At 41.5% G+C, this 27,843-nt stretch overlaps 1 protein-coding gene across 1 annotated transcript; it reads left to right on the forward strand.

The window, feature by feature from the left end:
* Positions 1 to 5,362: 5,362 nt before the first annotated feature.
* Ddx56 (putative ATP-dependent RNA helicase DDX56) lies at positions 5,363 to 27,833 on the forward strand. Its single transcript, XM_080287141.1, has 11 exons — positions 5,363 to 5,569; positions 9,508 to 9,684; positions 10,852 to 11,005; positions 12,376 to 12,532; positions 13,664 to 13,820; positions 15,063 to 15,166; positions 17,318 to 17,506; positions 19,402 to 19,686; positions 22,286 to 22,463; positions 24,532 to 24,675; positions 26,787 to 27,833. Exons 1-11 carry the CDS (start codon positions 5,507 to 5,509, stop codon positions 26,847 to 26,849), a joined length of 1,671 nt encoding a protein of 556 aa, XP_080143267.1. The 5' UTR covers positions 5,363 to 5,506; the 3' UTR covers positions 26,850 to 27,833.
* The last annotated feature ends 10 nt before the right edge of the window (positions 27,834 to 27,843 follow it).

Raw genomic sequence — 27,843 nt, forward strand, 5'->3', positions numbered from 1 at the left:
CTGTTTGGTTGCGAGACCTGGGCAGTAAAGGAAGAGGATATTCGCAGGTTCAAATGTACAGAAATGACAAGGATTAGGTGGATCTGCAATGCATCCCTGAGTACAAGGCCTGGGGGAGCTAGGAGAGGTAGGATGGGACTGCAGTGTGTTGGTGTTGTGACGAGGAGAGGTAGACTGAGATGGTCTGGGCATGTGGAGAGGATGGGGGATGATAATTGGGTGTAGATGGTGAGAAGTGTTAACGTTAGGGGGAAGGCTGCGAGAGGCAGACTGAAAAAGACCTTGAATTAAGTCATTGAGCGTGACTTCAGGAATAAGAGGCTGAATAGGGAAGATGCCTGAGATCAAGCAGCATAAAGAGCTGCCATTAGGCGACCAAGGTCAACGCATGCAAGCATCCTGGAGCCTTTAAAAACGAAATGAATGATAAGGCTACTGACAACCCAAACAGCACTGAAAGCTGGTGCGACGAAATACTGAATTAGCACTTTTAACTGGAAAACATTACATTTATCACCATACACTTTCATAAACAATTATCTGAAATCTGACCGAGAAATTGTGCTTAATTTAACTGCTAGTAAAAAATCAGGATTCAGAACAAAAACATGCTAAATTTGGCAGGTATTTCCTCTTTAGATCAACACACCTTGACAGACCTATTTTGCATGAACAATGACTTACAGTGCAAATATGTGTATTTGCATATCAAACTCAAAGTTTTTACAAACTAGAAGTCTGTGAAGGCGAGTTGTCGAACTTAAGTAAGTTTTTGTTCTGAATCCTGATTTTTTCTATTGTTAAATTTTAAAAAATTTGACCGTATTTCAGATAAACATGTGTTTGTGGACCTATATGGTGATAAAAATGACAACAGCTACCGGTATTTTCCATTTAAAAGCGCTGATTTGGTATTTCATCGCACCCCACTGAAAGGAAGGATAAGCGTATTTAAGGTGGCAAATCAAATATGAGGGAAAACAGGGATATCATAGGTGAGCAGTGTGTGGAGAATGATGAAGGAATGGTAGTGGTGGACCATGAGGATGTTAAAGATACCTGAGGAGAGCATTATTGCCGGTTGGCAAAAGAGGAGTTTGACTGGAAAGGGGAAGGTTTTGGAGTCAGCGAATCCAGTGTTTGGCCATTGATTCATGCTACTACTTTGAGCAATAGGCTCTCCCTCCATGCTAAAGGATCTTTGTATGAGGCATGTGTTAGGAGCGTGATGCTGTATGGCAGTGAGACCTAGGTAGTAAAGGAAGAGGATATTCGCAAGCTTAAAAGTACAGAAAAAACAATGATTAGGTGGATGAGCAGTGTGTCCCTGAGTGCAAGGCCTGGGGAGTCTAGGTTTATGATGGAAGAGTTAAGAGGTAGGATGGGACTGGAGTGTATTGGTTTTGTGATCAAGAGAGGTAGATCGAGATGGTCTGGGCATGAGGAAAAAAAATGGGAGAAATGGAGTTCCCCCGAGCTAAGCCCTGTATTGGACTATATAGCCCAGCTAGGGTTACAGGAGTGAGCTACCACTCGCAGCACGGCAGCCCGGGCGAGGCTCGAACTCGCAATCCCCCAATTACGAGTCCGGCGCGCTACCACTGTGCTACTGCGCCCCCCCCTGGGCATGAGGAGAGGATGGGGGATGATAACTGGGTGCAGAAAGTGAGATGTATTAACATTAGGGGCAGGGTTGCAAAAGGCAGACAGAAAAATACCTGGAATGAGGTCACTGAGTGTGACCTCAGGGAAACGGAACTGAATAAGGAAGCTGCCAAAGATCTACACATGGAGAGCTGTCATTAGGTGACCAAGGCCAATGCATGCAAGCAAGTTGGACCCTTTAAAAATGAAACAGAAGGGACTACTTGTGCCATATTCATTGTCTGACAGCCACAGGAAAATATATGGGAAAGAAAAGAGAGTTGTACTTTTTGTTGATCTGTTGAAGGCCTTTGACACAATCCCTATGGAGGTGAAGTGGGCAATAAGAAACCTTGGGATTGAGACATGGCTGGTTAGAGTGGTTATTCCCATGTATGAGGGTGCTCAGAGATTTGAGTGATGAGTTTTCCGTGAATGTTGGTGCGCATCAGGGGTCAGTCTTGAGCCCCCCTCCTAACTGTTTGTCATGGTACTAGATCTCATGACTTCAGAAATGGACTCCCATGGGAGATGATGTATGCCCAGGATTTGGTGCTGAATCCAGAGAAAGTAAGGGAGGTGAAGGAAATATTTAGGAGGTGGAGATAGGATGGGGCACAAGGATTTAAAAGTAAATGTGGATAGAACAAAAGTGATGATATCTTGGGCTAGTGGCAGTGCTGTCAAAGCAGAGGAAGTGTGACCATGTGCAGTTTGCATCAAAGGTGTTTAAAGTAACACTATTATCATCATGACAGTACTTGTGACAAGTGGGCATATAAGATATGTAGTAACATTAGAGGCAGCCTGCGAGAAAACACTGATTTCATATGTGAAGTGTGTCGGGGAGAGCTTATAGAGATTGTAGGCATGATGGGATTATCTTGATGGTGAAAATCTTGAGTAGGTGGAAGAGTTTTGTTATTTAGAGGACTTGTTTTGTGCTGGAGTTCTGTGGCTAAAGTAAGGAGTAGCTGGAGGAACTTTAGGGAGCGGTTGCCTCTCCTGACAAGTGGCAGGGCTCTACCTCCACGCTAGGGGATCTCTGTATTTGGTATGTGTTAGGAGTGTAATGATGTACAGCAGTGAGACCTGGGTAGTAAAGGAAGAGGATACTTGAAGGCTTAAACATACAGAAATGACATTTATTTGATGGGTGTTTTGTGCAACTCTGAATGTGAGGAGGGGGGGGAAGGCTAGGTTTATAAGTAAAGAGATGAAAAGTGGGATGGGGCTAGAATGTAGGCCTACTGATGCTGTGATGAGAAGAGGTAGATTTAGATGGTTTGGGCATGTGGAGAGGATGGCGGATGACAGCTGGGTGCAGAAAGTGAGAGGTGTAAGTGTTGGCGGTAGGAATGCAGGAGGCAGACTGAAAAAGACCTGGGATGAGGTCACAAAGCATGACCTCAGGGATTAGGGATTGAATAGGGAGGCTGCCAGAGATCAAGCATCACGGAGAGCCACCATTAGATGACCAAGGCTGACACACGCAAGCATGTTGGAGCCTTTATAAACGATATGATACTGCTGATCCCTTTTCTTTTATGAAAAACAACTCTGAAAGCATCTACCAGTCACTGGTTTTCTTATATGCATTAAAAAAAAAAAAAAAAAAAAACACCTTAGGAGTGGTTACATTGTGTACTCCCGAGTGGCTTATGAACCTGACAACTGGGTATACCACAATTCTAACATACACCACAGTCATTTATAAAAACCTAAGGCTTACAATAACACATAGTGAATGTTATTGAAAGGTGACGGAGGGAGAAAGTAGACTCAGAACATGGAAGAGCATGTGAGGGATGAGGGTTTGTCACGGGACGAAAGGCTGTTGCTGGGCAGCGACATAAATGCCTTGACATTCTTTTGTGAAAGCCAGTCCACGCCATGCGGCGTCGGCCAGAGTAAACGAAAGTGACCCTTATGGCACACCAGCCAAGTTGTCAGGTTATCAGTAAACGCAATATGTCGCTTGTTTCGGACCTAAACACCAAGTGTAAACACGGAAACTTACTCAAGCATGACTCTATTCGCGCAATTTATCATTAAAACGCCCAAATATGTTGTAATAACAACAATGCATCCATGCCTCCCATGTGCTGCCTCCCATACGGTCCTCGACACCCATAGATCCGCGGGCCGTACCTGCAACACACCTTAAATTACCCCCACAAAAATCTTCATAATAATTTCCAATTTGCCGATCAATCACTGCATCTAACCACTATGATTTCCATACACGCGAAACTAAATATTGCCAAGATAGTTTTGGAGGGGGAAATGTTGGCTAATCTGCAAAATGCTTTGATTACAGAGGTGAAAACTGGGATGTCAACACCATTGCTTGGTCACGAGCACCCCCATTATTATTTACCCTCCTTTTTGCATAATCCAGGGGAGTTATCACCATTATCATATCACAACCATTTCTGGACGCACCGTACTAAATACTGGCTTAGTTATCTCACCGTAACTGGGCCGGATAGATGGCCAAATCACATTCCCAGCAGGCGGAGTGACGAAGAGAATCCACCGCTCGCCATGTTGGGTTGTAGCGCACTGAGATGCCGCAAAACCGTTGTCGCAAACCCGGCCAGACCAAAACCCCGCCAACAACATTCACTCTTTTATTCTTTTATTATTCTCACATCTAAGACGATTAGTGTATATTAATGTTTGAGGTGCGAGGCATAGTTTAAATTGACCCGAAATGATGGCATCGCGGGAGAGGAAGGGAAATACGAAAAGGGTAAAATGCACATCTTGCGGCCTTCACGACATTGGAAAACAAATGAGCTCCGCCTTCCGTGAAAATAATTGCTGGGGCGGCGGGCGGTCCCAGCAACACACCCTTCGACACCTTCCACCCCTGCCTATTGATTGTGACGTCACCAAAAACACCTTGCGCTTTCATTTCAAAATACTTTTCATTCCGTAAAATTAAAGCATGTGATCTCTTTCTATGACAGACGCAAGTCAACCTATGTAGATATGAATGAAAGTTCTTGGGCTGATATACCAGGACATGCATTCCATTGTTGATTCTCTTTCATTTTTTGCCTCAGGTGATGAAACAGCACGTGGCGACATTACGTGTGATTTAAATTTTTGTCATCATTTTTCTCTTTAATCCATTTCACTCCTGTAACCCATATACGTATACCTCCCCCTGTTGCCAAGTACAAGAACCATAGAATAATGCTAATGGTAATGCAATACGCTTTCTCTCTTTGTTAACCTTTACTATTTCCAGTCTGATGTGCAACATGCGAAAGTATAGTTAGCATGAAGCCATTTTATGCATAAGGAGGTATATATTGCTAAGAATGATTTGATGACTTTTTGTCCGGACAATAACCTCAAATGTTATCGAAAGGACAAAGCTTTTTTCCACTCGACTAAGTAGAGCATGACTGATATTCAGGTTAAGCTGACATTTCTTTGTGATGCAGTAGCTCGGTTAAAATATCTTACTAACCCGTAGGGAATACTTGATATAATATTAATGATAATTGTGGAGGTTGTTGTCCTTAGCCTCGTAGTTGTTAAAAAAAAAATAATCATACCTAATAATGATAAATGATATTCACAATAAATTATATGGCAATAGCTCATTATACAGATACATAGCCGACTCAATTTAATCAATAAATCATGCATTAAGATGAAGGCTTGTAACCCCTCGTACCTCACATGGGGAGGTGTAAACAAACAGACGAGAGCACGACCCAGGCCAGGGGCAGGGGGGCTTGTGAGAAAAGAATTTGAGGCTCAGCAACCCGGGGAATCGCCCTGGGGTACACATAGAAACTAGGGGAGGAGACAATACAGAACGCAGTTTAATCGCCCTGAAAAGATGAGTGCTGTGGGTGGAACTGTGCAGTTTCATGAAATGGGTCTCGATGACAGAGTTTTAGAGGTGAGTTAAATATTCCAGTGTGATCACATCAGATGGAGGTTGAGAAATGTAACTCATAACAACGGCATTCCTCTGTGTTCTCAGGCTTGATTCACTTCCTGTACTGGTAAATGTACGCTTTACTTTAAACAGCAGAAAGACTTTACCAGATCAGTTCATATTCCTCCAGGATTTTTTCTGATATTTTCAGGGTGATAACCTTTTCCTGCAGAATTTGCCACCCTCATAATGTTCCTTAAGCCCTAACTATGATTGTTTCCAGCTTAATGGAAGAAATATGCTCAAAGGTGGATTTCGTTTCCCATTTCGCAATTGGAGGTTAAGATTGTTAGGTACGTAAGCTAGGTTAAGTTAGGTTTAGTTGAATTGTTAGGTAAGGACAGTGGCTTCTGACATTACAGTGTCAAATCAAATGAGTTGACACAGCGGGACGTAGCAAAAAACAACGGGGAAACAGATTTAACAAGAAATGTTTACTTCCCTAGAAATAATAAGAAAAATATACCGTAACAAACTATCAAGAAGTACTGATTAGGTAAGGTGCTTCTGCTGCATAAAGTGAAGCATATCTGTGCTTACCCATTTCCTTTATGACTTCAGAACTTGTTTCTTCCTGGTAGATGAGAAAAAAAAAAATTATTGTATGCATGAGTTGTTTTAGCCTAATTATTCTCATTGTTTCTCATGCGAACATTCTAGATAGGATGAAATGAATTGTTCTGTTGCTTCTTTTTATGATTATGCAGACAGCACTGGTAGTTTCTCCTGTCAATTTTTTATAGTCAGCAGCTTGAATGCACTCTTTTCTCCTTATAACTTCTTTAACTATAGTACATTTATTCTGTACAATAGTTGCTTTTTATTATTTCATGTTTATATTTCAGTAAGGATTAAGAAGCATCTTAAATACAGAAATAGGCCAAGCAAAGGCACATTTTCTTTATATGGTGGAGGTTCTCTGTCTTGGTCATGAGTTCATCATGCTCTACAAGACAGTTACTTGTGAAAAAGTTCTCCCATCTTAGTTGAGAGTTTAGATTTTTGAGAGGCAGTTTTGGTGTTAGGAATTCTCTGTAGGAAACATATTGTTATGATGTTAATTTTCCTTCAGCTAGTACAATAACAGTAGAAGTTTATGGGTGTTTCAAGCAAAATAGACATCATAAACTGTGATACCATACCGGTCCTAGGTTTTATCAATATCACTAATTTCAGGTACCAGTATACAGTGTTAGTTTTTGTTGTACAGTATGCTTGTGTATATTTATGGTATGATTTGCTAGTGCTTTTAAGTCTTTCATTATGGGAAGATAATTTTCTTCAATCAAGGAAGGAACTCTGGAAGGACTGCAGTGGTTATAATTACTGGTATATAGTTTTGATTCACTCCTTCACAGCAATATTTGTGTTCTGAATACCATCAAACTGTTTTATTTAGCCTTTGAAAGAACTCAAGGACTTAATGGGTTAATGGATTTGTTTATATTTAAGTAACTATACTCCTGGTAATATGAACTCAAAATCACCACCGTATATTTCAAAGTATGTCTCTCTCACCTTAAAGGCTTTCAGTTTACAGTCAGTTCAGCTTCACAGCATTGAATTACCTAAACCCAAGGTGAGCTTCCACCATATTACCAGCAAAAAATAATAATCTATCTGTCTATCTATCTATTGCCAGACACCATAATCCCGTAAGGGGTGGCCATTGACTTTGAGTTATTTGTTTTACGGGGAGGGGCACTAACCCTTCACCAACCCACTTGTTGACACGTAGGGAGCACGTATGGTTTGGTTATATGGTTACCACCCAGCGTTGTAAATGGTTTCCTGGCTTACAGGAAACCATTTGGCTTGTCACTCAATGTAAAACTACCTGTAAAGGAAAGAATAAATAGTAATAATAAGTTTAAAGAATAATGGTAGGCTATACAAAGACCACAAGCACAGATCACCATCAGTACTGGAGGGCAATGCTTTCATGTGTTGGCACAAATATAACAGGTTGCCTCTGCTGCCTGGTTATAAACACGTTTTTCAGTTCCCTTCCTATTTGTCAAAAGGAGGATGGTGGACTGCAGCGTAGCTACAACTCCAATTCTGTCCAGATGAATGTGGGGTCACAACAACAACAAATCACCTTCACTGAGAAACAAACATACTCCCAGGCAAAGGAACATGTGACCTCGTACAGTTCATCGCTTCAACAGAAAGTGCATCTCATCCTTACAGTTATATGCTACATCACCCTTCATTGAAACAAAAAAATGAATTACTCCTTAGTACCAGTACATAGAATGCTTTGAAACTGAAAACATCCTTCCTCCATCACTGAACAACTGTTCTCTGCAGGCATAAGACAACCACAGCTGTTCAAAACTCTCAGCCATGTAGCATCCTTCATGAATCTCCTAATATTGATCCCATAGAAATTGCCTTTCTCAGATAAACAGAAATTCACCTAACCAGGCTACCATGTATCATCACCCTTCTCAGCTTCAGTACAGATGCATAAACTACTCACAGACACCTCTTTCTACTAACGCTGCACTTGAAATAATTTGGTAGTAGTAGGAGTGATGAAGAGAAACACAAGTTAGGGACTAAACATTATTCCTGACTGGTTTTGCCTTGAATGAAACCAGTCATGTATAAAATTTTGTTCCTAATTTAACATCACCCTCCTGTAACTGTCATAATATCTTAACATGGTAGTAGCTGTAAGTAAGATAAGGTTCATAGGGATCATTTTCCTAACTTTTTTATTATTTTTTTTATTTACTTTTTTTTTTTTTTTTTTTTTTTTTTTTTTTTTAACCCTTTAACCGCGGGTATTGTTTTGGTCTGACTGTCCTCTCCCGCGGGGGTTTCAGCCAAATGTAAACAAACCTTTAAACCTTAATAACTCTGCACAGAATAAAGCTAGAGAAAAAAATAAGGTACCATTAGAAAGTACTAACCTTCAGCTTTCCATTGATGTAGGTTTCATGACTTTGTTGACTTTCACAGGACGGGCAGTGCCGTTAGAAGTGAGGGGTGTAAAATCACTATTTTTCGCTCACACACCATTACCTTCGCTCATACACCATTACCAAATGCCAACCTCATTCTGATAATAATACTATAAACATATATGAACACTGCACATATGATAAACACCCACTCTGTGTTCACTGAGGCAGGTAAAAGGCACTGTAATTACCTGCACTTCACTGCCACATCAGTGGTGTTGTAATCACTATTTTTTGCTCACACACCATTACCAAATGCCAACCTCATTCTGATAATAATACTATAAACATATATGAACACTGCACATACGATAAACGCCCACTCTGTGTTCACTGAGGCAGGTAAAAGGCACTGTAATTGCCCGCACTTCACTGCCATATCAGCGGTGTTGTAATCACTATTTTTCGCTCACACACCATTACCAAATGCCAACCTCATTCTGATAATAATACTATAAACATATATGAACACTGTACATACGATAAACACCCACTCTGTGTTCACTAAGGCAGGTAAAAGGCACTGTAATTGCCTGCACTTCACTATCACATCAGCAGTGTTGTCACTCACACAGCTGGACAGATACTGATGCGTGTTTGGTCCGGGGTGTGGTGGGAGGCCCAGGGGGTGGGAGGTGGGGCCCCAGGGGGGAGAAGAGGGAGGTGAGGGTCGGCTGGAGTGAAAGAACTTAATAGCTACTCTCCCTTGAAACAATTGGCGCACGGAAAAAACGCGGGGTATTCAAAATATTCACAAACATTCGAGAATGACACCCGCGGTTTGGTCCAGTTTTTGCAACGTCATTCTGGAATGACACCCGCGGTTAAAGGGTTAATACCTAGAATCAAGCCCTTTCCAACCTTGTGACTGTGTAGAAACTTAACCCTTACTGATGGTGAAGAATGTCTATGTATCTACTCCTGCAGGCCATTGCAAAATTAGGATGGAAGGAGCCAACACTGATTCAAGAGAAGGCAATCCCATTTGTGCTGGAAGGGAAGGATGTGTTGGCTCGTGCCAGGACGGGGTCAGGCAAAACTGGAGCCTTTGTTATCCCTGCCATACATAAGATTCTGGAGGGCAAGCGCACTGCAGTTGAGCAGGTAGACTCACCATACACCTCTAATATCTTTGTTATTGTCACTGTACACCAGATATTGTATTTACATGAATTTATTGGGTTTAGATTATGTTTTATGTCCTGTTTCTTGTATTAAACATGTTATACTAAAACACATATACACTGTATAAAGAATGAAAGCTGTACAGTATACTATTGCATTTTGCTTTGGTGTACACTACCTCCGTTTCAACAAGTACAGTACAGTATTACTTTGTGCAGTGCACCTATATATAATTTTTTTTTCTACAAGAGATAAATTGGAGTTGAAACATACCATTGTCAAAGAAAGTGGGAGAAAAACAGGTTTTAGGGATAGTTTAAAAACTTAATACTACTGGAAGCAAATTCCTTACTACTGTACTGTATGACACATGTGACTGTAGAGAAAACTGGCTTCCTTGGACAGCACGTATGCAGCATTAGCTTGTAGTAGTGAGATGCTACTGTATTATTATTCAAGTGTGAAATGCTGCCAGTGGGGATGGTGTTTTTACAGTTAATATTTTTATTGCAGACATTGAATGAACTACTGTTGGTAATGATAATAATGCCCAGTTACTGTCGCTGAACCATTCTCTAGAAATTCTCAGCGTGGATACTGATGGCAGTGTCCATTTACAATTACCATGCCTATTTCAAAGCATATTTATAGTTCCTTTCTGCCCCTTTCCCCTGTACCCGGGATTCTTTTACCGGTATTTTCTCCCTTACTGAAGGGATTTGTCATTCGGTTACCACCCTGTGTAGTAAATGGCTTCCTGAGTTTCACAAAACCATTTGGCCTGTCACTCGCATTTGGTAATCAGAAAGAAGCAGTACATTGAACAAGTGGATGTTGAACTCCCCCTCCAACCACTCAGGGGCTTGAATGGTGGATGAATGAGTGTCTGGCTCATTTAATTGGTGTTCCGTTGATAATTCTTGTTTATAGTGGTTTCTCTTTCCTTGCATTCTAGCTCTTACTTTACCCCATCCATAGGCAGGGAAAAAAGGTCAGGATGGTGATGATTATGATGCTTTCTGAGTATGAATGTTGTTAGTGAAGTCTTGTTACTCTTACCATATATAGGCCTAATTAAAAGTCCTGTTATCCTTACCATATGTAATTTAAACTGGATGCTGATGTTACCATTGCCACTTATTTCAGAGTGTACAAGTGTTGATCCTGGCACCCAGTAAGGAGCTGTGTACACAGATCAAAGACTGTGTGACCCAGCTGACCTTGTGGTGTAAGCGTGAGGTACGCTGTGTTGACGTCTCACCACAGGTCCCGATAGAGGCCCAACGTCCCTTGCTAGTTGGTGTGTCCTGCCTTACTCGTTCTTTATTCTTAACTCCAAACCTATTCTGAACTCAATACCTGCTCTGTTCTTGTCCCACCCCCATCCTGCCTCATTCTTCCCTGCCACTGTTCCTCCCTTACTCCTTCCTTGTTCCATATTCTTCCCCTCCATGCTGCCATAGTGTTCCCTTCGTTGCTGCCTCTCCTCCTGGGACAGACACACCTCACTGTTTCATCCCCTTATGCTCCAGTCTTCCCTCTGTTCCTGGTTTATTCCTGCTTCAGTCATCCTCTGCTCTATTTTTGCCTTACTTCTTCGTCATTGATTCCTCTCTTCTTGTCTTACACGTTCTTCAGTCTGATGTGTATTCCTGCTTTACTCCTTCCTCAGTCTTCCCTCCAATTCTGCCTCACTCATGCCTCAATCTTACATCTCCCCCAGCTTCCTCTCCTGTATTGGTCAGATCTCACTCCTGTTTCTCTTTAACCCTCCCTCCCCTTCTTGTGTCACATACGTCTCCCTCACTCCTTCGTCCCCCATCCTGTCTTACTCCTCCCTTCCCTCCTGCCTTGCTGTCCTCTCCACCCGTGCCTCAATCCTCTCTCTGTTCCTGTCATTCTTCTGTCTTCCCTCCTACATCAGTGCTGCCTTTTGCATACCTCCCCTCCTGCCATATTTTAGTCTTAACTTCTTCATTATAGGAGGCTCACTTTATGCATAGCTAGCAAGATTGTGTGATAGTACTAAATGTTTAGCTTTGTCCTGTACCAAGGGCCTCCACAGTTGCTGTCTTATTTCCTTCATTCTTTGAAGTTTCTTTGGTTCTGGTAATGTAAATTTTTGTAATATCTTCATTTTCATCTTGTTGATTGTTTCTTTTGGTCATCTGCTTCAGTTGATCTATTCATTTCAGTATTATCATGTTCATTCTTTTTGAAAGTATACTCTCTTGGTGTTTCTACTCTCCATTTCCAAAACTCTTTCATTAAATATTCTTCCAAATTTTTCACTTATTCTGTGTTTTCATTTATTTTATCCATGTTCCAGCCTTAGGATAAACACAGGCTGCCTTGTCAAGGATTATGTCTGTGAGACATTGATATCAACATACTTTTCTTAGTGGAGAAGTTTTTCTGTAACTGCAGTCGTATGCTTCAGTTGCCTGTCCATTTTTAGTGTCTAACTGTTTTGGTTCCCATATGTGTATAGGGTGTACTGTATATGTTTATTTGCACTTTTGGTATGAGCTCAGCCAAATATAGTTGTGTGTACAGGTATATGAAGTGAACTGTGGTTACTGTTGCGGTGGAATCACTGTGGAGGAAGAAATTGTTGCCTGAAAAGTGAAAGGTCAGTGTTGAGGGTTTCAATTTTGGTGTGTTTTACAGATAAACCAGACATGGTTGTGGGTACACCAATGAGAGTCCTGGCTCACCTCAATGCTGGGAATCTGGTCATCAAGAACTCACTCAAGATGGTGGTGGTGGATGAGGCTGACCTAATGTTTGCCTTCGAGCACCTGCCAGACATCCAGGCTGTCCTTAAGTATGTTAGGAGTGCAAGAGAGAGAGAGGGAGAGAGAGAGTGTGTGTGTGTGCTTAAGAAATAACTTGTAAATGTCTTTGTAATGTAGTTTCTTGCTGTCTTATATGTACTTTATATAAACACCAACACACCTGAATGTTGATATTTTGAGTCTACCCATATCAGAATACAGTAAGGGATTCTGTACTATAGCTAAGCCTTTGCCATTCATCCTAATGAACAGTTTACCAAGTTACGTATTGTTATTTGTTTTGTTGTGATAGTTTCGTTGTTGATGTGAGTGTCTGTCACAGAATTATTAGGCCTACTTATGGCATCAGATATAAATATTTTGCTATGCATGATGAAGCCAGCCTTTGTGACACACTGAATTAACTGTGTCCGTACTCTGCACTTGCTGTCTTCCTCTCTCAATTGGCACAGCTTTTGTTCGAAAAACCACACAGTCTCCAATAATGCAGCCAGTATGGTGAAGTTGTTTATAGGGTACTATTACCACCTCCAGATGGTATTGTTCAGCTAATAAAACATGTACTGAAGATGTCGGATTTACATGCTTCCTCCAGCAGACACCTTCCAAAGATCCATCAGTCCATTCTTAACCCTGCCAGCATAATAAGTTCTTTTTATAGTTTGTATTGCTACTTCTACATGATGTTATTCACTGTAGGAGAACCCTTGTAATTCATTCACCTTGGCTCAGATTTTCATCCTTATGCATCTTTCATATAACTCAGTGGCAGAGAAGGGCAATTCAGTGGTTCTACATCCTTTCCATAGCATTTCTTCATGACTGGCACCATATTCTAACATTTACTTATTGCTGGAGTTCAGCATTCAAGGTGGAGAGATGAGAGTTTTAGACCAAGTTACAGTAAAAGTAGTATAGGAGAGTAGAAGTTAGTGAGAAATATATAGTACATCCAGTTCAAATAAAGTTAGTTTTAATTGTATGATCCTTCCTACAAATACCTTCCAAGGATTTACCAAGCCTCTCTTAACCATTTTTGTACGATAAGGTCCTATAAAAGGTTATATACAGTATACTGTACTACCTGCAGATGATTTAATGCAGTGTATAAGTGACCACTTGCACTGCTTGGCTTATTTTTACATCCTTATTCCCTGCAGACACCTTCCAAAGATCTACCAGTCGTTTGTGACAAGTGCCACCATGTGGGATGATGTACGGCAGCTGAAGAATATGATCCTGACAAAGCCGGTGGTTCTGAGGCTGGAGGAACCACCCCTTCCTGCTGCCACACAACTCACACAATATGTAATCAAGGTAACAACACTATTCAATTATCGATTACGCCTTTCCAAATATGTAGAGTGTATATTCCAACAATTTCCCACTCTGTATTCTCCTCCAGTCTGTCAAGTGTATATAGAGAAAGGTCCATATCTTGTACTCACATGATGTAATTGGAGATATTGTGTTACAGGGATGGCACAGTCTGCTGGTGTGAAGAATGCCTACTTCTTGCTTGCATCATAGAATTGCTGTTGAACCATGTAATCAGAGAATTTGAAAAACACACTCACACTATAAAGCATGGAAAGGGTCAGCCATGGGAATTAGAAATTATATTGGGTAGACATAACTATCACCAGCTGAGCCATTCCCACAATACACAGGGATTCATTAGCAAGTGAGGAAGGAAGTGCAATATAAAGGCCATCTTGTGTGTATGTCAGTAGATCTGTTGATATTTGTGGACAGTGATTGGGGCAGTGCGGTGGAAGACAGCACCCCAGTGATTAGTTTCTAGTTCCTCACCATCACAACCAAATAGATTTTATAATTTATACCATGTGGAAATGCTGTCTTTGTTCTGACTTGACAGTAATTGCAAGCTGTTATTGATTATTGTAGTTTAGCACTTTGCTGTTATTACAAGTTTAGGTCAGATACTGCAGTGATGAATTATCGTCATTGTTATCATCATTTTTCACACTGAGATAATACATGTAGTGTGTAATATTCTGAAATAGGAGTAAGATTGCATACAAGTAGGAAAACTGTTAATAGGGTTCTCTGATAAAATATACCACACTTCACTTCATTTTCATTCCAGCCTTTACATTCTCAGCTGTACCTCACATGCCAATACTGTGGCAATAATAATGTAATAATATTGATAATCCGACCATCATTCAATCTCATGATGCCCCATAGAAATAGGAGCATAGGGACCAGGGGCTAGGCTACTCGGTCCCAACATTTAAGGCAATGGTGACCAGCCTCACTTGTCGCTGAGTGGCATTATATGAACATTAAATCCCAACCGTCCCTCAGGTATAAACCCATACAGGCTTCATCCAGTTTGAGTTCTGTAAGTCACTAGGCCACCATGCATCATTTTGTTGTATAATTACCACCCAACACAATAAATGGTTTCTTGGGTGACATGAAACCATTTGTCTTGTCACTGTGTGTAGATTCACAAGGAGAGAGAGAGAAAGAGAATTACATTGCAATTAATGATGGTAGTAATAATAATGAGTCTTGCATTTTATATTACAGCTTGAGCCGATGGACAAGGTAGTTCTGATCAACGTACTCTTCCACCTGAACATGATCCGAGGCAAGACCCTTATTTTCGTCAACACTGTAGACCGAGGATACAAGTGAGTCAAGTTCCTGTGTCTAGGGTAGCCTTTGTTGCATATGGTACACTCTTTTCATTTTAACTTGGCCAAAAAAATGAGTACTCTCCATCTTGAATGCTGATTTGTAGTATCAGATTAATGCTAGAATGATGCTAGTCACGAAGAAGTGCTCTGAAAAGGATGTAGAGCTGTAGTATTACCTTTTTCTGCCACTGAGCTATGTGAAATCAGCTGCAGACGGAAGGAAATTTGGACCAAGTTAAGATGAAAAGAGTGTAGTTCCCTCTTAAGTATTTGGAAATAATGGGTAGAAAGATAGTTGTAAAATTATTATTATACATCTTGAAGGAGTTAATATTGGACTGACTGTAACCATTCTGTTTATTGCATTTAGTTTTCATTGATTTATTGGAGTGGTTGCCTATGGTACTCCTACCTTGTTTTTCATGGAACCAAACTGTATTGGACCTTTGCTTTTATCGACCACTTTAAATTACCAGACTGTCTTTTCTTACCTCAGACTTTGTGATTTTTAATTTATTTTTTTTAACACCATGTCCCCTTTTGTCGATAAGGGCTAAGGCATTGCCCCTGGGTGGAGGACTTTGGTTTTGAAGTGTGTGGCACTTTATGACCAGATGCCCTTCCTGATGTCTACCAGTGACCCTTGGGTGGACTCAAACCTCTGACCCTTCAGTCAGAATGCCCTAACCCACTGAGCCACAGCTGTGATATAACTGCAATAATCCAAAGTAATAATGTTTTGATATATCAGATTTGTTTTTGCAAATTTTTGAAAGCTTCATAAAAAAGCATTCATCATAAAAAAAATTCACATTGTTACTATTCTTCTTATTCTTCTTCTTCTTATTATTATTATTATTATTATTAAATTATTATTATCATTCACTGTGTATTTATGTCTAGCTGTGTATTAGCTTGCATACTTTAACTACACTATAGTATTCCTGACTCAGAGAGTTGTTAATGCCATCCAGTGAATGTTGGTGTGCATCAGGGGTCAGTCTTGAGTCCCGTGTTGTTTATCAAGGTACTTGAAGCCCTTTCACGTGACTTTAGAAACGGACTCCCGTGGGAGTTGTTGTATGCTGATGATTTGGTGTTGATTGCAGAGAATGAAAGGGAGGCGGAGGAAAGGTTTAGGAAGTGGAGAGATGGTATGGGGCAAAAGGGTTTAAGGGTAAATACAGATAAAACAAAATTGATGATATCTAGGGTTGGTGGCGGTACTGTCAAAGACGAGGGAGAGTGGCCATGTGCAGTTTGCCACAAGGGCGTGGGAAGTAATTCCATCTTGTGCAGTGTGTGTGATAAATGGGTGCATAAGAGATGTAGTGGTATCAGAGGTAGACTGCGAGATAATGCTGATTTTATGTGTACGGCGTGCCGGGGTGAGCAGGTGGAGATCGTCAGACGTGAAAGGATTGAACTTGCTGGTGAATCTCTTGAGTGTGTGGAAGAGCTTTGTTATTTGGGAGACATGTTGTGTGCTGGAGGTGGGGCTGGAGCTAGCTCTGTGGCTAGGGTGAGAAGTGGTTGGAAGAAGTTCAGGGAGCTCTTGCCTCTCCTGACATTGAGAGGGCTCTCCCTAAGGGGTCTTTGTATGCAGCATGTGTTAGGAGTGTAATGCTGTATGGTAGTGAGACCTGGGCAGTGAAGGAGGAAGACATTAGCCGGCTCAGACGTACTGAAATGACAATGATTAGGTGGATGTGCAGTGCGTCCCTGCGTCCAAGGCCTGGAGGTGTTGGGTTTACAATGGAAGAGTTGAGAGGTAGGATGGAACTGGAGTGTATTGGTGTTGTGATGAGGAGAGGTAGATTGAGGTGGTTTGGACATGTGGAGAGGATGGGGGATGATAATTGGGTGAGGAAGGTGAGAAGTGTTAATATTGGGGGTGGGGTTGTGAGGGGTAGACCGAGAAAGACATGGGACGAGGTCATTAAGTGTGACCTTAGGGTTAAGGGACTAAACAGGGAGGCTGCAATGGATCGTGCAGCGTGGAGAGCCGCCATTAGGTGACCAAGGCCGACACATGCAAGCATGTTGGAGCCTTTAAAAACGAAACGAAAACGAAACGATCCAGTTATGTTATATTCATTTGAGAGCGAGTCATAGGCGACCATAGTGTTGAAATTCACTTTACAGACTGAGGATGTACCTAGGCCAGTTTGGGATCAGCTCGTGTGTGCTGAACTCGGAGATGCCGGTTGCCTCGCGCTGCCATATCGTGGAGCAGTTCAACAGTGGCAAATACGACATCATTATTGCCTCGGATGAACAGAGCCTGGAGGATCCCAAGACCAAAATCAACAAACCAAAGAACAGCAAAAAAGGGTAAGGAAGGACACAGAGGAGGGAGGGAGAGGGAAGTGAGAAATATAGAAATCATGAAGCAAAAGAGGTGAGGAAGGAAACAAGGAGAGGAAAGGGGAGGGTACAGTTAAAGGAAAAAAGAGATCATGAGACAAAAATAGGTAAGGAAGAAAATGATCGAACAGTGGCGGGTGTGACATTTTACACTGTTATTGCCAGAGGTGAACAGAACCTTAAAGACCCTAGAATTAAAATCAGCAGACTATAGAACAACAGTAAAAATGGGTAAGGAAGGAAGCAGAAAGGAAAAGGGAGGGAAGCAGAAAGGGGGAGGAAGGGAAATGGAAAGGCAGAGAGAAGAAAGCAGAAAGGGTGGTGAAGGAAATAAAGAATGGGAAAGAGAGGGAAACAGGAAGAGAAGGGAAGGGGCAGAAAAAGGGAAAGAGGGACACAGGTACAGAAGGAGAGAGAAACAAAGGGCAAGGAGTTGAAACAAAATGGGAGAGGGAGGGAGAGCAATGAAAGCAAGGAAAAAGGAGGTAAGGAAGGAAAGAGAGGGAAACAAAGAATGAGAAGGGCAGAAAGGGTAAGGAATTAAATAAAGAAAGAGAAAAATAGAAGAGGCTAAAATGGTAAAGAATTTAACAGAGAAAAGGAAATGGAGGTGAAAAGAGCATGTTCCAGTGAAGATGTTAACCCCATCAGTATGGTTGTGCCTTTCTTGTCATATCCTTTTAACCACTTGATTATTATATTCATCCAAGGGGAGACATCTGATACTGAAGGGATTAACTTCAACTCTTTATATTTTATTTTTGCCTAATGGCAAAATAATTTCACTCACCTCAGGAGAGACCCCTGTCTGTGAAGAGGTGTGAAATAATATCCATAAACCCCATCAACATGACAGAATGCTTTCTGTTGTATCATAGCTAATTCTAGAAAATTTTTTCAGCTCAGGAGAGACTCCTTGCAATAGAGGGCGTATTGGAGATTGTTTTAAGCAATTCCTGACATGGGATCCATTTTAATCCTTGACTGTAGCGATGTGTTTTTCATTTAATCCTTTTTACCTACAAATTGCTGTACAGTACTGTATTTAGCTTGGGAAAGACATTTGAACTTCTTAGGTTAGATACAGCCTTCATCAATCCTTTCATTAAGAGGGGGCTCCCCGAAGCAGAATAAAATCATCTATAAGCGTTCTATTTTATGATGTCAGTTTGGGTGGGGCTCCCTAAGACCTCACACCACTAGCTCTGTTGCCACATCACTGCTGCCACACACATATAATTATGCCTGCTCACCTCTCTCTCTCTCTCTCTCTCCTATTTTAAGTTAGTTACTACTTATAAATGAATTTTAAATATTCTGTATATGTGTAATTAAAAAAAAAAAACTATAGTATAGCATACATCCCATACTACTTGTCAGCGTTGCTTTTGCGACGTTGTCCAGTGGAGTGACACAAGAGATAGCCTTGTGTGTGCAGCTCATACTCGGTCAGTCTCCTGCCTTGAAAGCTTGCCCATCAGAATTCAAAACAAGAGAAAATAATAAAGAAAATAAAATTAGAAGTAGTTAATATAAATATAAATATGAGAGAGAGAGAGGGAGGGAAGGGGGGGAGAGAAGCACGTGTGTGGCGGCGATATGGCAACAGAGCTAGCAGTGTGAGGTCTTAGGAGGACCCACCCAAACTGCCTTCATAAAATAGAAAGCCTATAGTATCAGTAAGAGTTGCCTAGCTCAGGGTTCCTACACTCCTCATGGGGTGACATAGGATTGGATGATGGATGGATGGATCAGTAAGAATAAATGACAGGAATATGTCATCAGATTGCAGGGTTTATCTGAGTTGTCATCATGTAGTAGCACAAATGGTACACCTCATCATATTTTGCTTTGGCACACAGGAAGAGGAAGAAAGACAAGGAGTCTGGTGTAGCACGTGGCATTGACTTCCAGTTCGTCTCCAACATCATCAACTTCGACTTCCCCTTGAACTCCGACAGCTACATCCACCGTGCAGGCAGGACGGCACGAGGCAGCAACCAGGGCACGGTGTTGTCGCTGGTGTCCATAAAGGAGACGAACCAGTTTAATAAGGTGGAGAAGCGACTCAAAGCCCTAATGCCAGACACTGAGGGCTCTGTCTTCAAGGATTTCAAATTTGATATGTCGCAACTTGAAGGGTTCAGGTAAGTGTGTGTTTGTGTGTGTGTGTGTGTGTGTGTGTGTGTGTGTGTGTGTGTGCATGTTCATGTTTCAGTTACATTTGCAGTAAATACCAGATTTGCCTCACCCCTTTTGTAGATGGGGAAAACAAAAAAGATTAGCATGATAATGATGATTATGATGATGACATTGGTTGTTGAAATCAGCTCATTGTATAGTGAAATAAACAGATGGCCCATTTCACCAATTACTCTGCTCATAGCTGTTCTGTTTTATTGTTTTTCTGTTATTAAGTTGGGTCCCAGTCCATCCCATTTGTTGTTGGGAAATACATTTATGATGATGATGACAATTATGAGATCCTGCAGTGTACTGTGGTTAATAATTTCATTGACACATAATTGGTGTTGTTGTGGCCACCGGCTCATATGGACACAAATCCAGTAGAATGCAGGCTGACTGAAATTGCCCTTCTGCAGCCGACCACCCTCTTCAGAGATAGCGATGGTTATATCAGCCCTCTCCAACACCTAGAACCTTAAGTGACAGTGTTATGTGAGGGTTTGTGCATGTGCGAGAGTCAGGACATTCCCATTCACTCCAGAGTGATGTAAGAGTGAAGAATCATTTGTGGCTGTTTTAGTTCGTGTTTACCTGGTCCCTGTGTAACCTTTCACGGGTGAAGAAGCAGGTTACTAACAATGCAACAACCCATTATATAGATACTATACTTTATATTTTCCATGACCAGCTACAGTTTTGCTCATTAGTAAGGACAAACATGTACACAGTAGTAGTTTTATCTGCTGTAGAGTCCATGGCTGGTTGGATGTGGAATTATATCACTACCTAGGCCCTTATTCTCATTGATTAACAAAGCTCCCTAACACCTCATCCTAAGCAAATTATTTTGTCTATTATACCTTGACTATCGGATACGATTATGTGAAGCTACAGTACGTGGTGAATGTTTTTGGCGTATCTGATAGAGCCAGGATTCCAGGGGCTTGAATGATGAGTGAATGAAAGCATGGCACATTGGATTGGGCAATTTGGGCTGTCTGGACATTGCTACTCCTCACCCTGCCCTTGGATGGGAAAGGAGGTCCGGATAACGATGATGATACCTTACTGTTCTCTCCTGTGTTACTTAGATTATTGCAGTATCACCATACTCTGCATAAGTAACGTACAAAATGATAGCCAAATTTATCGAAAAATAAATTGATAAGAAAGAGGTGTAAGGGAGCTTTCTTAACTGTCAAGAATACAAGCCCTTGTCCATTTATCTTTAGTACATCAGGCAGTAATTAGACAAGTTTCATATTACAGTAGGAGTGAGCACTACCTTAGACTTCACAATCACATATGTATCCATACTTATAAACATGACTGTACCATATGTTTTTTAACCACTTTGCCACATATATGTATTGGTCTCTGGATGAAGTGTTTAACAGATTGTATAGCAGCGTACATGACAATGGTTGCACCTCTTTCTTAACTTGGCAGTCAGTGGAATTATTGTATCCTATGGGCTTTGGTTTGTTGCATCTTCTAACCCCCTCATTTTGGTAACGTCTTTTATTGATTTTTTCTTGTTACATCCAGGCATATTATACAGTTTCAGGAAAAGTCTTGTAGTCTATCTCTGTATATATTGCCAGTTGCCTTAAGTCCATAAGGGGTGGCTACAAATGTATTGCCTTCATATCACCCTGTTGTCTGTCATCTCCCTGCCCATTCTCCAACTCAGAACCACTCTCTCATAAACCTTTCCACCCTGTCCCTCTGTCTCATCTTCAGTCTCCCCTTCCCCCTCCCTCCACTCACATACACTTTCCTAGTCAGCCTGTCATTCTTCATCCTCTTGTAATGAAGGAATAAATAATGGTTACACCTAATCTCGCCAACTGGAAAAGTCTCCCCAAAAGTTTTTAAATTTGTTTCAAGATAGCAAGACCATAATGGAAAATATATCAATGGGGTGAAGGGGTTTAAGTAAAAGTCAAAAATAAAAATGTATGGATGGTTGTGCCTGGTTGGTGAATCAGAGAATTTTTAAGACTAATGTGCTTCGTATTTCTTTAGACACTCAGTTACTGCAGTCCCATTTCCAGATCCTACCCTCCCTGCTTATATTTCAATAGTAGTAATAGTAATAGTAGTAGTAGTAATAGAAGTAGTAGTAGTACAGTTGTAGCAGCAGCAGCAGCAATCTCAGGTGTATCTGAATGTGTACCCAGTGGATTGTACGCCAAGGTTTCCTTCCACAGTCCACCATCCTCCTCTTTGGGGATAGGGAGGGAATTGCAGGGCAGTTGTATAACCAGGCAGCTCCACCACTCAGTCATATTGGTGCCACCACATGACGGCATCCTTATTGAAGCATACCCTAGTTATTATGCCGCTAGGAACAAAGTGATAATGGTGATGATTGATGATGATGGTGGTGGTGGTGGTGGTGATGCTGGTGATGATTAATGATGATAATGATGGTGATGATGATGGTGATGGTGATAATTATTGATGATGATGATAATGATGGTAATGATGATGATAATGCTGGTAATGATGGTGATGGTGATGATGATAATGCCGTGATTCCATTGGCCATATCAGGTACCGAGCCAATGATGCGTGGAAGCGGTGCACCTCCATTGCCGTGCGTGAGGTGCGAAAGAAGGAACTCAAGCAGGAGATTCTCAACTCAGAGCGGCTGAGGACGTTCTTCGAGGACAACCCCAAAGATCTACAAATCCTGCGCCATGACAAGTCCAAGCACGGCCTGATCCCCATGGTGAGTCACAGGTGTTGAGAGAGAGACAGAGAGGGGAGGAGAGGGAGGGAGTGAGAGAGAGAAACAGACATAGGGGGAAGAGAGAGAGAATAAAAAAGGGGGGGGGGGAGTTTAACAGAGAGAGAGAGAGAGAAAATGAAATGAGGTAGGTTAGGGAGCCCACCATTCACTTACTTGATATACAGTAGTGCCGCCTTTAGATGATTTTACACTGAGTGACAAGTCAGGTAGTGTCATACAGCCAAGGAAACCATTTACTGTGGTACACCAGTATGGTTATGGTGGTTGACATAGCCTGGGGTGCCATCAAGAACTGACATCCCTGTAACTGCTGTCCCAGTAATACAGTAAAACCACTATATAATGGACTTCAGTAGACTGGAAATCGCATTTATCGGAATTTCTCTTTTTTCGGAATGGCTTGGGCCCCAATTAGTCCGTTACAGTGAGGTTTAACTGTATGTGTTATTGGCTCCATTCAGGTGACCAGACCTTAACTTGCTAGCATGGTTAGTGGTCTTGGAACTTACATGTAAAGGGAGATAATTCAGGTTGTGAGGAGGCTGTTAGTGATCATTTCTAACCTTGTCACTTGGAAGAATTGACTGGAGATGGCAAGAATAATATTAAAAAGACTTCCTCAGTGGTGGCAACCATCATCCACACACTTGAGGTAGTGCTGTGTACTTCTTCCTTCATGTTTATCATTCTTTTTCTGTGTCTGCCCTATTTCCTATGTCTTCCATCTTTCCCATCATCTTTTATTACTTTTCCTTCCTTTTCGGGTGACTTTATATTGAGTGACAAATGGTTTCCTGTAATCCAGGAAACCATTTACAACGCTGGGTGGTAACCGTATAACCAGCTCATACGTGTTCCCAACATAAAAACAAGTGGGTTGGTGAAGGGTTAGTGCCCCTTCCCATAAAACAACTAACTCAGTGACAAAAGACCACCCCTTACAGGATTGTGGCATCTGGCTATAGATAGATAGATAGACAGACATCCTCAGGCTGAAGGGTTTAAGGGTTAAAGTCTTAGACAGGTTTAAGTTTATTGTTCACATAATGCCATCACCATTTTTTTCTTAGTTTCCATGTAACCTTCCCCTGAGCTACCTACCCAAAGCATGTACCGGAATCTGCATAAAGTGTCCCCCCCCCCCCCCTTTTTTTTTTTTTTTTTTTTTTTTTTTTTTTTTTTTTTTTTTTTTAAGAATGTACTATAGGATTTGCTGTAACCCCCCATTTTATTTCTTAGCCCAGGACATACTAGGATTTGCTGTCACCATTTTACCATTGGAGTTTATTGATATTTTTTTGCATCTGCCATCTTCCCCCAGACACACCTGAAGCACATGCCAAAGTACAGTGTGCCAAAGCAGTTATTTTGATGAGATGATGATGATGATGATCGTTATTATTATTATTATTATTATTATTATTATTATGTGGTAGGTGGGGGCACTCACCATCCACTCACTCGATGTAGTGTTGCTCTCAGGTGTCTGCCCTTTCCTGTCCTCCATCCTTCTTTCCCTCCATCCTCGTGTGTCTATCTTTTCTTCATTCTTTCCTTGTCCTTCTGCCTACAGGTGACTTTACACTCTCTCTTCTGTCTTTCTTTCCCTCATTCTTTCCTCTTCCTTCTGCCTATGGGTGACTCTACACTGAGTGACAAGGCAATTGGTTTCCTGTACACCAGGAAACCATTTACTATGCTGGGTGGTAACCATATAACCAAATTTTGGCGCCTGGTGGTTTAGTGGGTAATTACAGCACTCAAGTCAGATTCAGCCGATGAAGGTTTATATCCAAGGGGTGGTTGGGGTTTATTGCTCCTGTAATGCCACTCAGGGATGAGTGAGGCTGGTCATTCTCATCTTAAATGTCAGGACCAACGTGCCTAACCCCGGGCTCCTACGCTTCTCATGGGGCAATGTAGGATTGGATGATGGATGGATATTTATTTTTTTATTTAATTTTAATGTAAGTGAAAGCTATCAGATTTGTTGTAAATGCTGTGCCATTAACTGATCCCCATAGTTTTGCATCTTATTTCCCCCCAGACACACCTGAAGCACGTGCCTGAGTACAACATACCAAAGCAGCTGCGTAGAGTGTCCCGGGTGACTAAGCAGACCCGGGCCAACAAGAAGGTTCCCAAGGTGCCTCTCGACCAGCCAAGAACCAAGACGCAGGAGAGATACATGGTGGGTATGCACAGGATTCATAAGTAAGACAGTATAGTTTGTTCACTTTAACTTAGCTCATTTTTTTTTTCCTTTCCAGCCAATTTCCCCCAACTTAAAGGCAGAGAAAGACCGTAGTATAACTCTGTCTGTTCATCCCATACCAGTTCTTGGCTGTATTCTTCTTACTCTAACTTGGCCCAGATTTTATTCGATTTGCAGTTATTTCCTGTAGCTTAGTGGCAGAAAAACATAATACTCAGGCTCTGCATCCTTTTGAGGGCACTTCTTCATGACTGGTATCATTTTCTAGTGTTGACGTATTGTTAAAACTCTTTGTTCAAGATGGGGAGGTGGCAGTTTTAGGCCAAGTTAGAGTAAAATGAGTATAGCACCATATCACAATTAAGCATTCAGGATTTAGAGATCAGTAAAGAGGTGGCAGTTTTAGGCCAAGTTAGAGTAGAATGAATATAGCACCATAACACAATTGAACATTCAGGATTTAGAGATCAGTAAAGAGGTGGCAGTTTTAGGCCAAGTTAGAGTAAAATGAGTATAGCACCATAACACAAGCATTCAAGATTTAGTGTTCACAGTTTCAGGCCAAGTTAAAGAGAAACAGTATAATTTGTGTGACTGCATTAAGGTGTTTTAAGGCTTTCATTAATCTCTTAACCTCTTCAGTCTGGTGACATAGGTTTTCCTTTATTCTTGCTGCAGGTAGATGAGTTTTTTTTTTTAGATTAACAGAGATAATTCAGACTGGAGGAGTTAGATATAAAATAGTCTTCCGTAACCCCTGCACTGCTTGAGTTTTGTCCATGTTGAATAATGTAATCTAGAGGGGGAGGGGGAAGGGAGAGAGTGTGGTTGAGAGGGAGGGAGGGGAAGGAAGAGACTGAGGGTGAGACGGAGGGAGGAGAAGGGAGAGACTGAGGTTGAGATGGAGGGAAAGGAATGGAGAGACTGAGAATGAGGTGGAGGAAAGGGAAGAGAGGGACAGTGGGTGAGATGGAGGCAGGGGAGGGGAGGGGAGAGACTGAGGAGGAGATGGAGGGAGGGGAAGGGAGAGGTTGAGGAGGAGATGGAGGGAGGGGAAGAGAGAAACTGAGGGTGAGATGGAGGGATGGATTGGAGAGGTATATGAATGAGGGGATGTGAGCCAGAGAGGGGGCAGCTTGATGGCAGAGGGCGGAACAACATGGAGGTGACTTAGTTTGTGGCCGTCCCTTCCAGGTTTAAGGCATCTTGGTATAGAGATGGCAAGAATAAACTAAAATAATATGTCACCAGATTCATAGGGTTAACCACATCAGTACTATGGCATCTTTTTATAAGTGGGGCATTCACCATCCACTCACTTGATGTAGTGCTACTTTCGGGTGACTGCCCTTTCCTCTCTTCCTTCCTTCTTTCCTTCCTTCCTCTTCTGTCTTTATTTCCTTCATTCTTCCCTCTTCCTTCTGTCTGTGGGTGACTCTACACTGAGTGACAAGCCAAATGATTTTCTGTACTCCAGGAAACCATTTACTACTCTGGGTTGTAACCATATAACCAAACTATGGCGCCTGGTGGCTTAGCGGGTAATTAAGGCGCTCCAGCCGGATTGAGCGGGTGAAGGTTTATATCCAAGGGATGGTTGGGGTTTATTGCTCACATAATGCCACTCGGGGATGACTGAGGATGGTCACTCTTATCTTAAATGTCAGGACCAGTTTGCCTAGCCCAGGGCTCCTACATTCCTCATTGGGCAACACAGGATTAGATGATGTATATACAGTACAGTATGTATGTGTGTATATAGATATTTATGCCTGTGAGGTTTAGCTAGGATTCTGGGGGCATGAATGTTCTGTGAATGAGGTTGTGGCCAATTTAACTTCGTTTTATTTTCTTCTTTATTTTTTTTTTCCCTTCATCCATCCTTATGTGGGATTAGAGGCCTAGATGATGATTATGATGGTGATGACAGTGATGATGATTTAACCTTGTATCCAAAACTTTTAGGAGCAGTTTTGTTTAGATAATTGGAGTTACATACGTTGGAAAAATATAATACTTGTAATAAAATCAGGTTGTTTGGACATTTCTTAGTGTGTCAGACAGTAATCATTTTAATTACTTTCCAGAAGAGAAAAGCCAACCCCCTACAAAGCATGGAGTTCACTGGGTTCAAGAAGCAGAAAACCTAAGTACTTCTGAGTTAAAATAATACTGTATTTTTTATGAGATGTTGTTGTGTTACCGAATCTTGAATATTTTGAAGAGTGACCCCATAGCTGCAGTGTTGTCTAATATTTTGAAGAGTGACCCCATAGCTGCAGTGTTGTCTTATTGAGTTGTATTCTTGCTGTCTCCAGATGATACCTAGTTTAGGAGAGACTTTACAGACTGGTGTTAGATATGAGCTTCACTGACCTGGCTGTAAAGGGATTCTAATGCTAAAGAAAATCATCTGGTAGTATAAAGAATAATGAAAAGAAAAAGTTACGTTTACTGCCAGTGATACCAATGTAACGAGAGGGCTCTGTTGCCGATTATACAGGCATCTCCGAGCTTCCTCCCTGTCTGCCAAAAGGAGGATGGTGGACTGGAGGAGAAGGGTAATTTCATCTTGCCAAATTTACTGGGTTTGAATTCAGATGAGATTGGGGCCACAAAAACAGCAGCAGCAGAGTTTATTGATGTACCAAGTGACATTAGATGATGACGATTATCTATCTATCTATGTATTGCCAGACGCCTTAATCCCATACGGGGTGGCCACAAACAAATCGCCTCCACGTCGCCCTGTCCCCTGCCTTTTCACTGCCCTGCTCCCAACTCTCACCCTCAACTCTCATATACCTCTCTACTCAATCCCTCCATCTCATCCTTGGCCTCCCCCTCCACCTCACTCACATACACTCTCCTCATCAGTTTGTCACCCTCCATCCTTTCATTATGACGAATATGATGATGAGAAATTCTTAACGATAACAATGATGATACATAGATCTTTCTAAAACAACCTTCATACAGTATCCTTCCTAAGATAAACAGTCAAGTGATAGCAAGAATAAAGTACTGAAGATAAAATTGTACTAAATGGGTTAAAATAATGATGTTTTAAAGTTGTAACTCGTACCATTTGTTAATTATAGACAGGTAAAAGTGAGTTTGTTAATATATTTGTATGGGTTGCAG

The sequence above is a fragment of the Coenobita brevimanus genome, chromosome 116, assembly GCF_032717465.1.
Source record: "Coenobita brevimanus isolate Jiangsu-jjx chromosome 116, ASM3271746v2, whole genome shotgun sequence".
In the NCBI taxonomy this organism is placed as follows: Eukaryota; Metazoa; Arthropoda; class Malacostraca; order Decapoda; family Coenobitidae; genus Coenobita; species Coenobita brevimanus.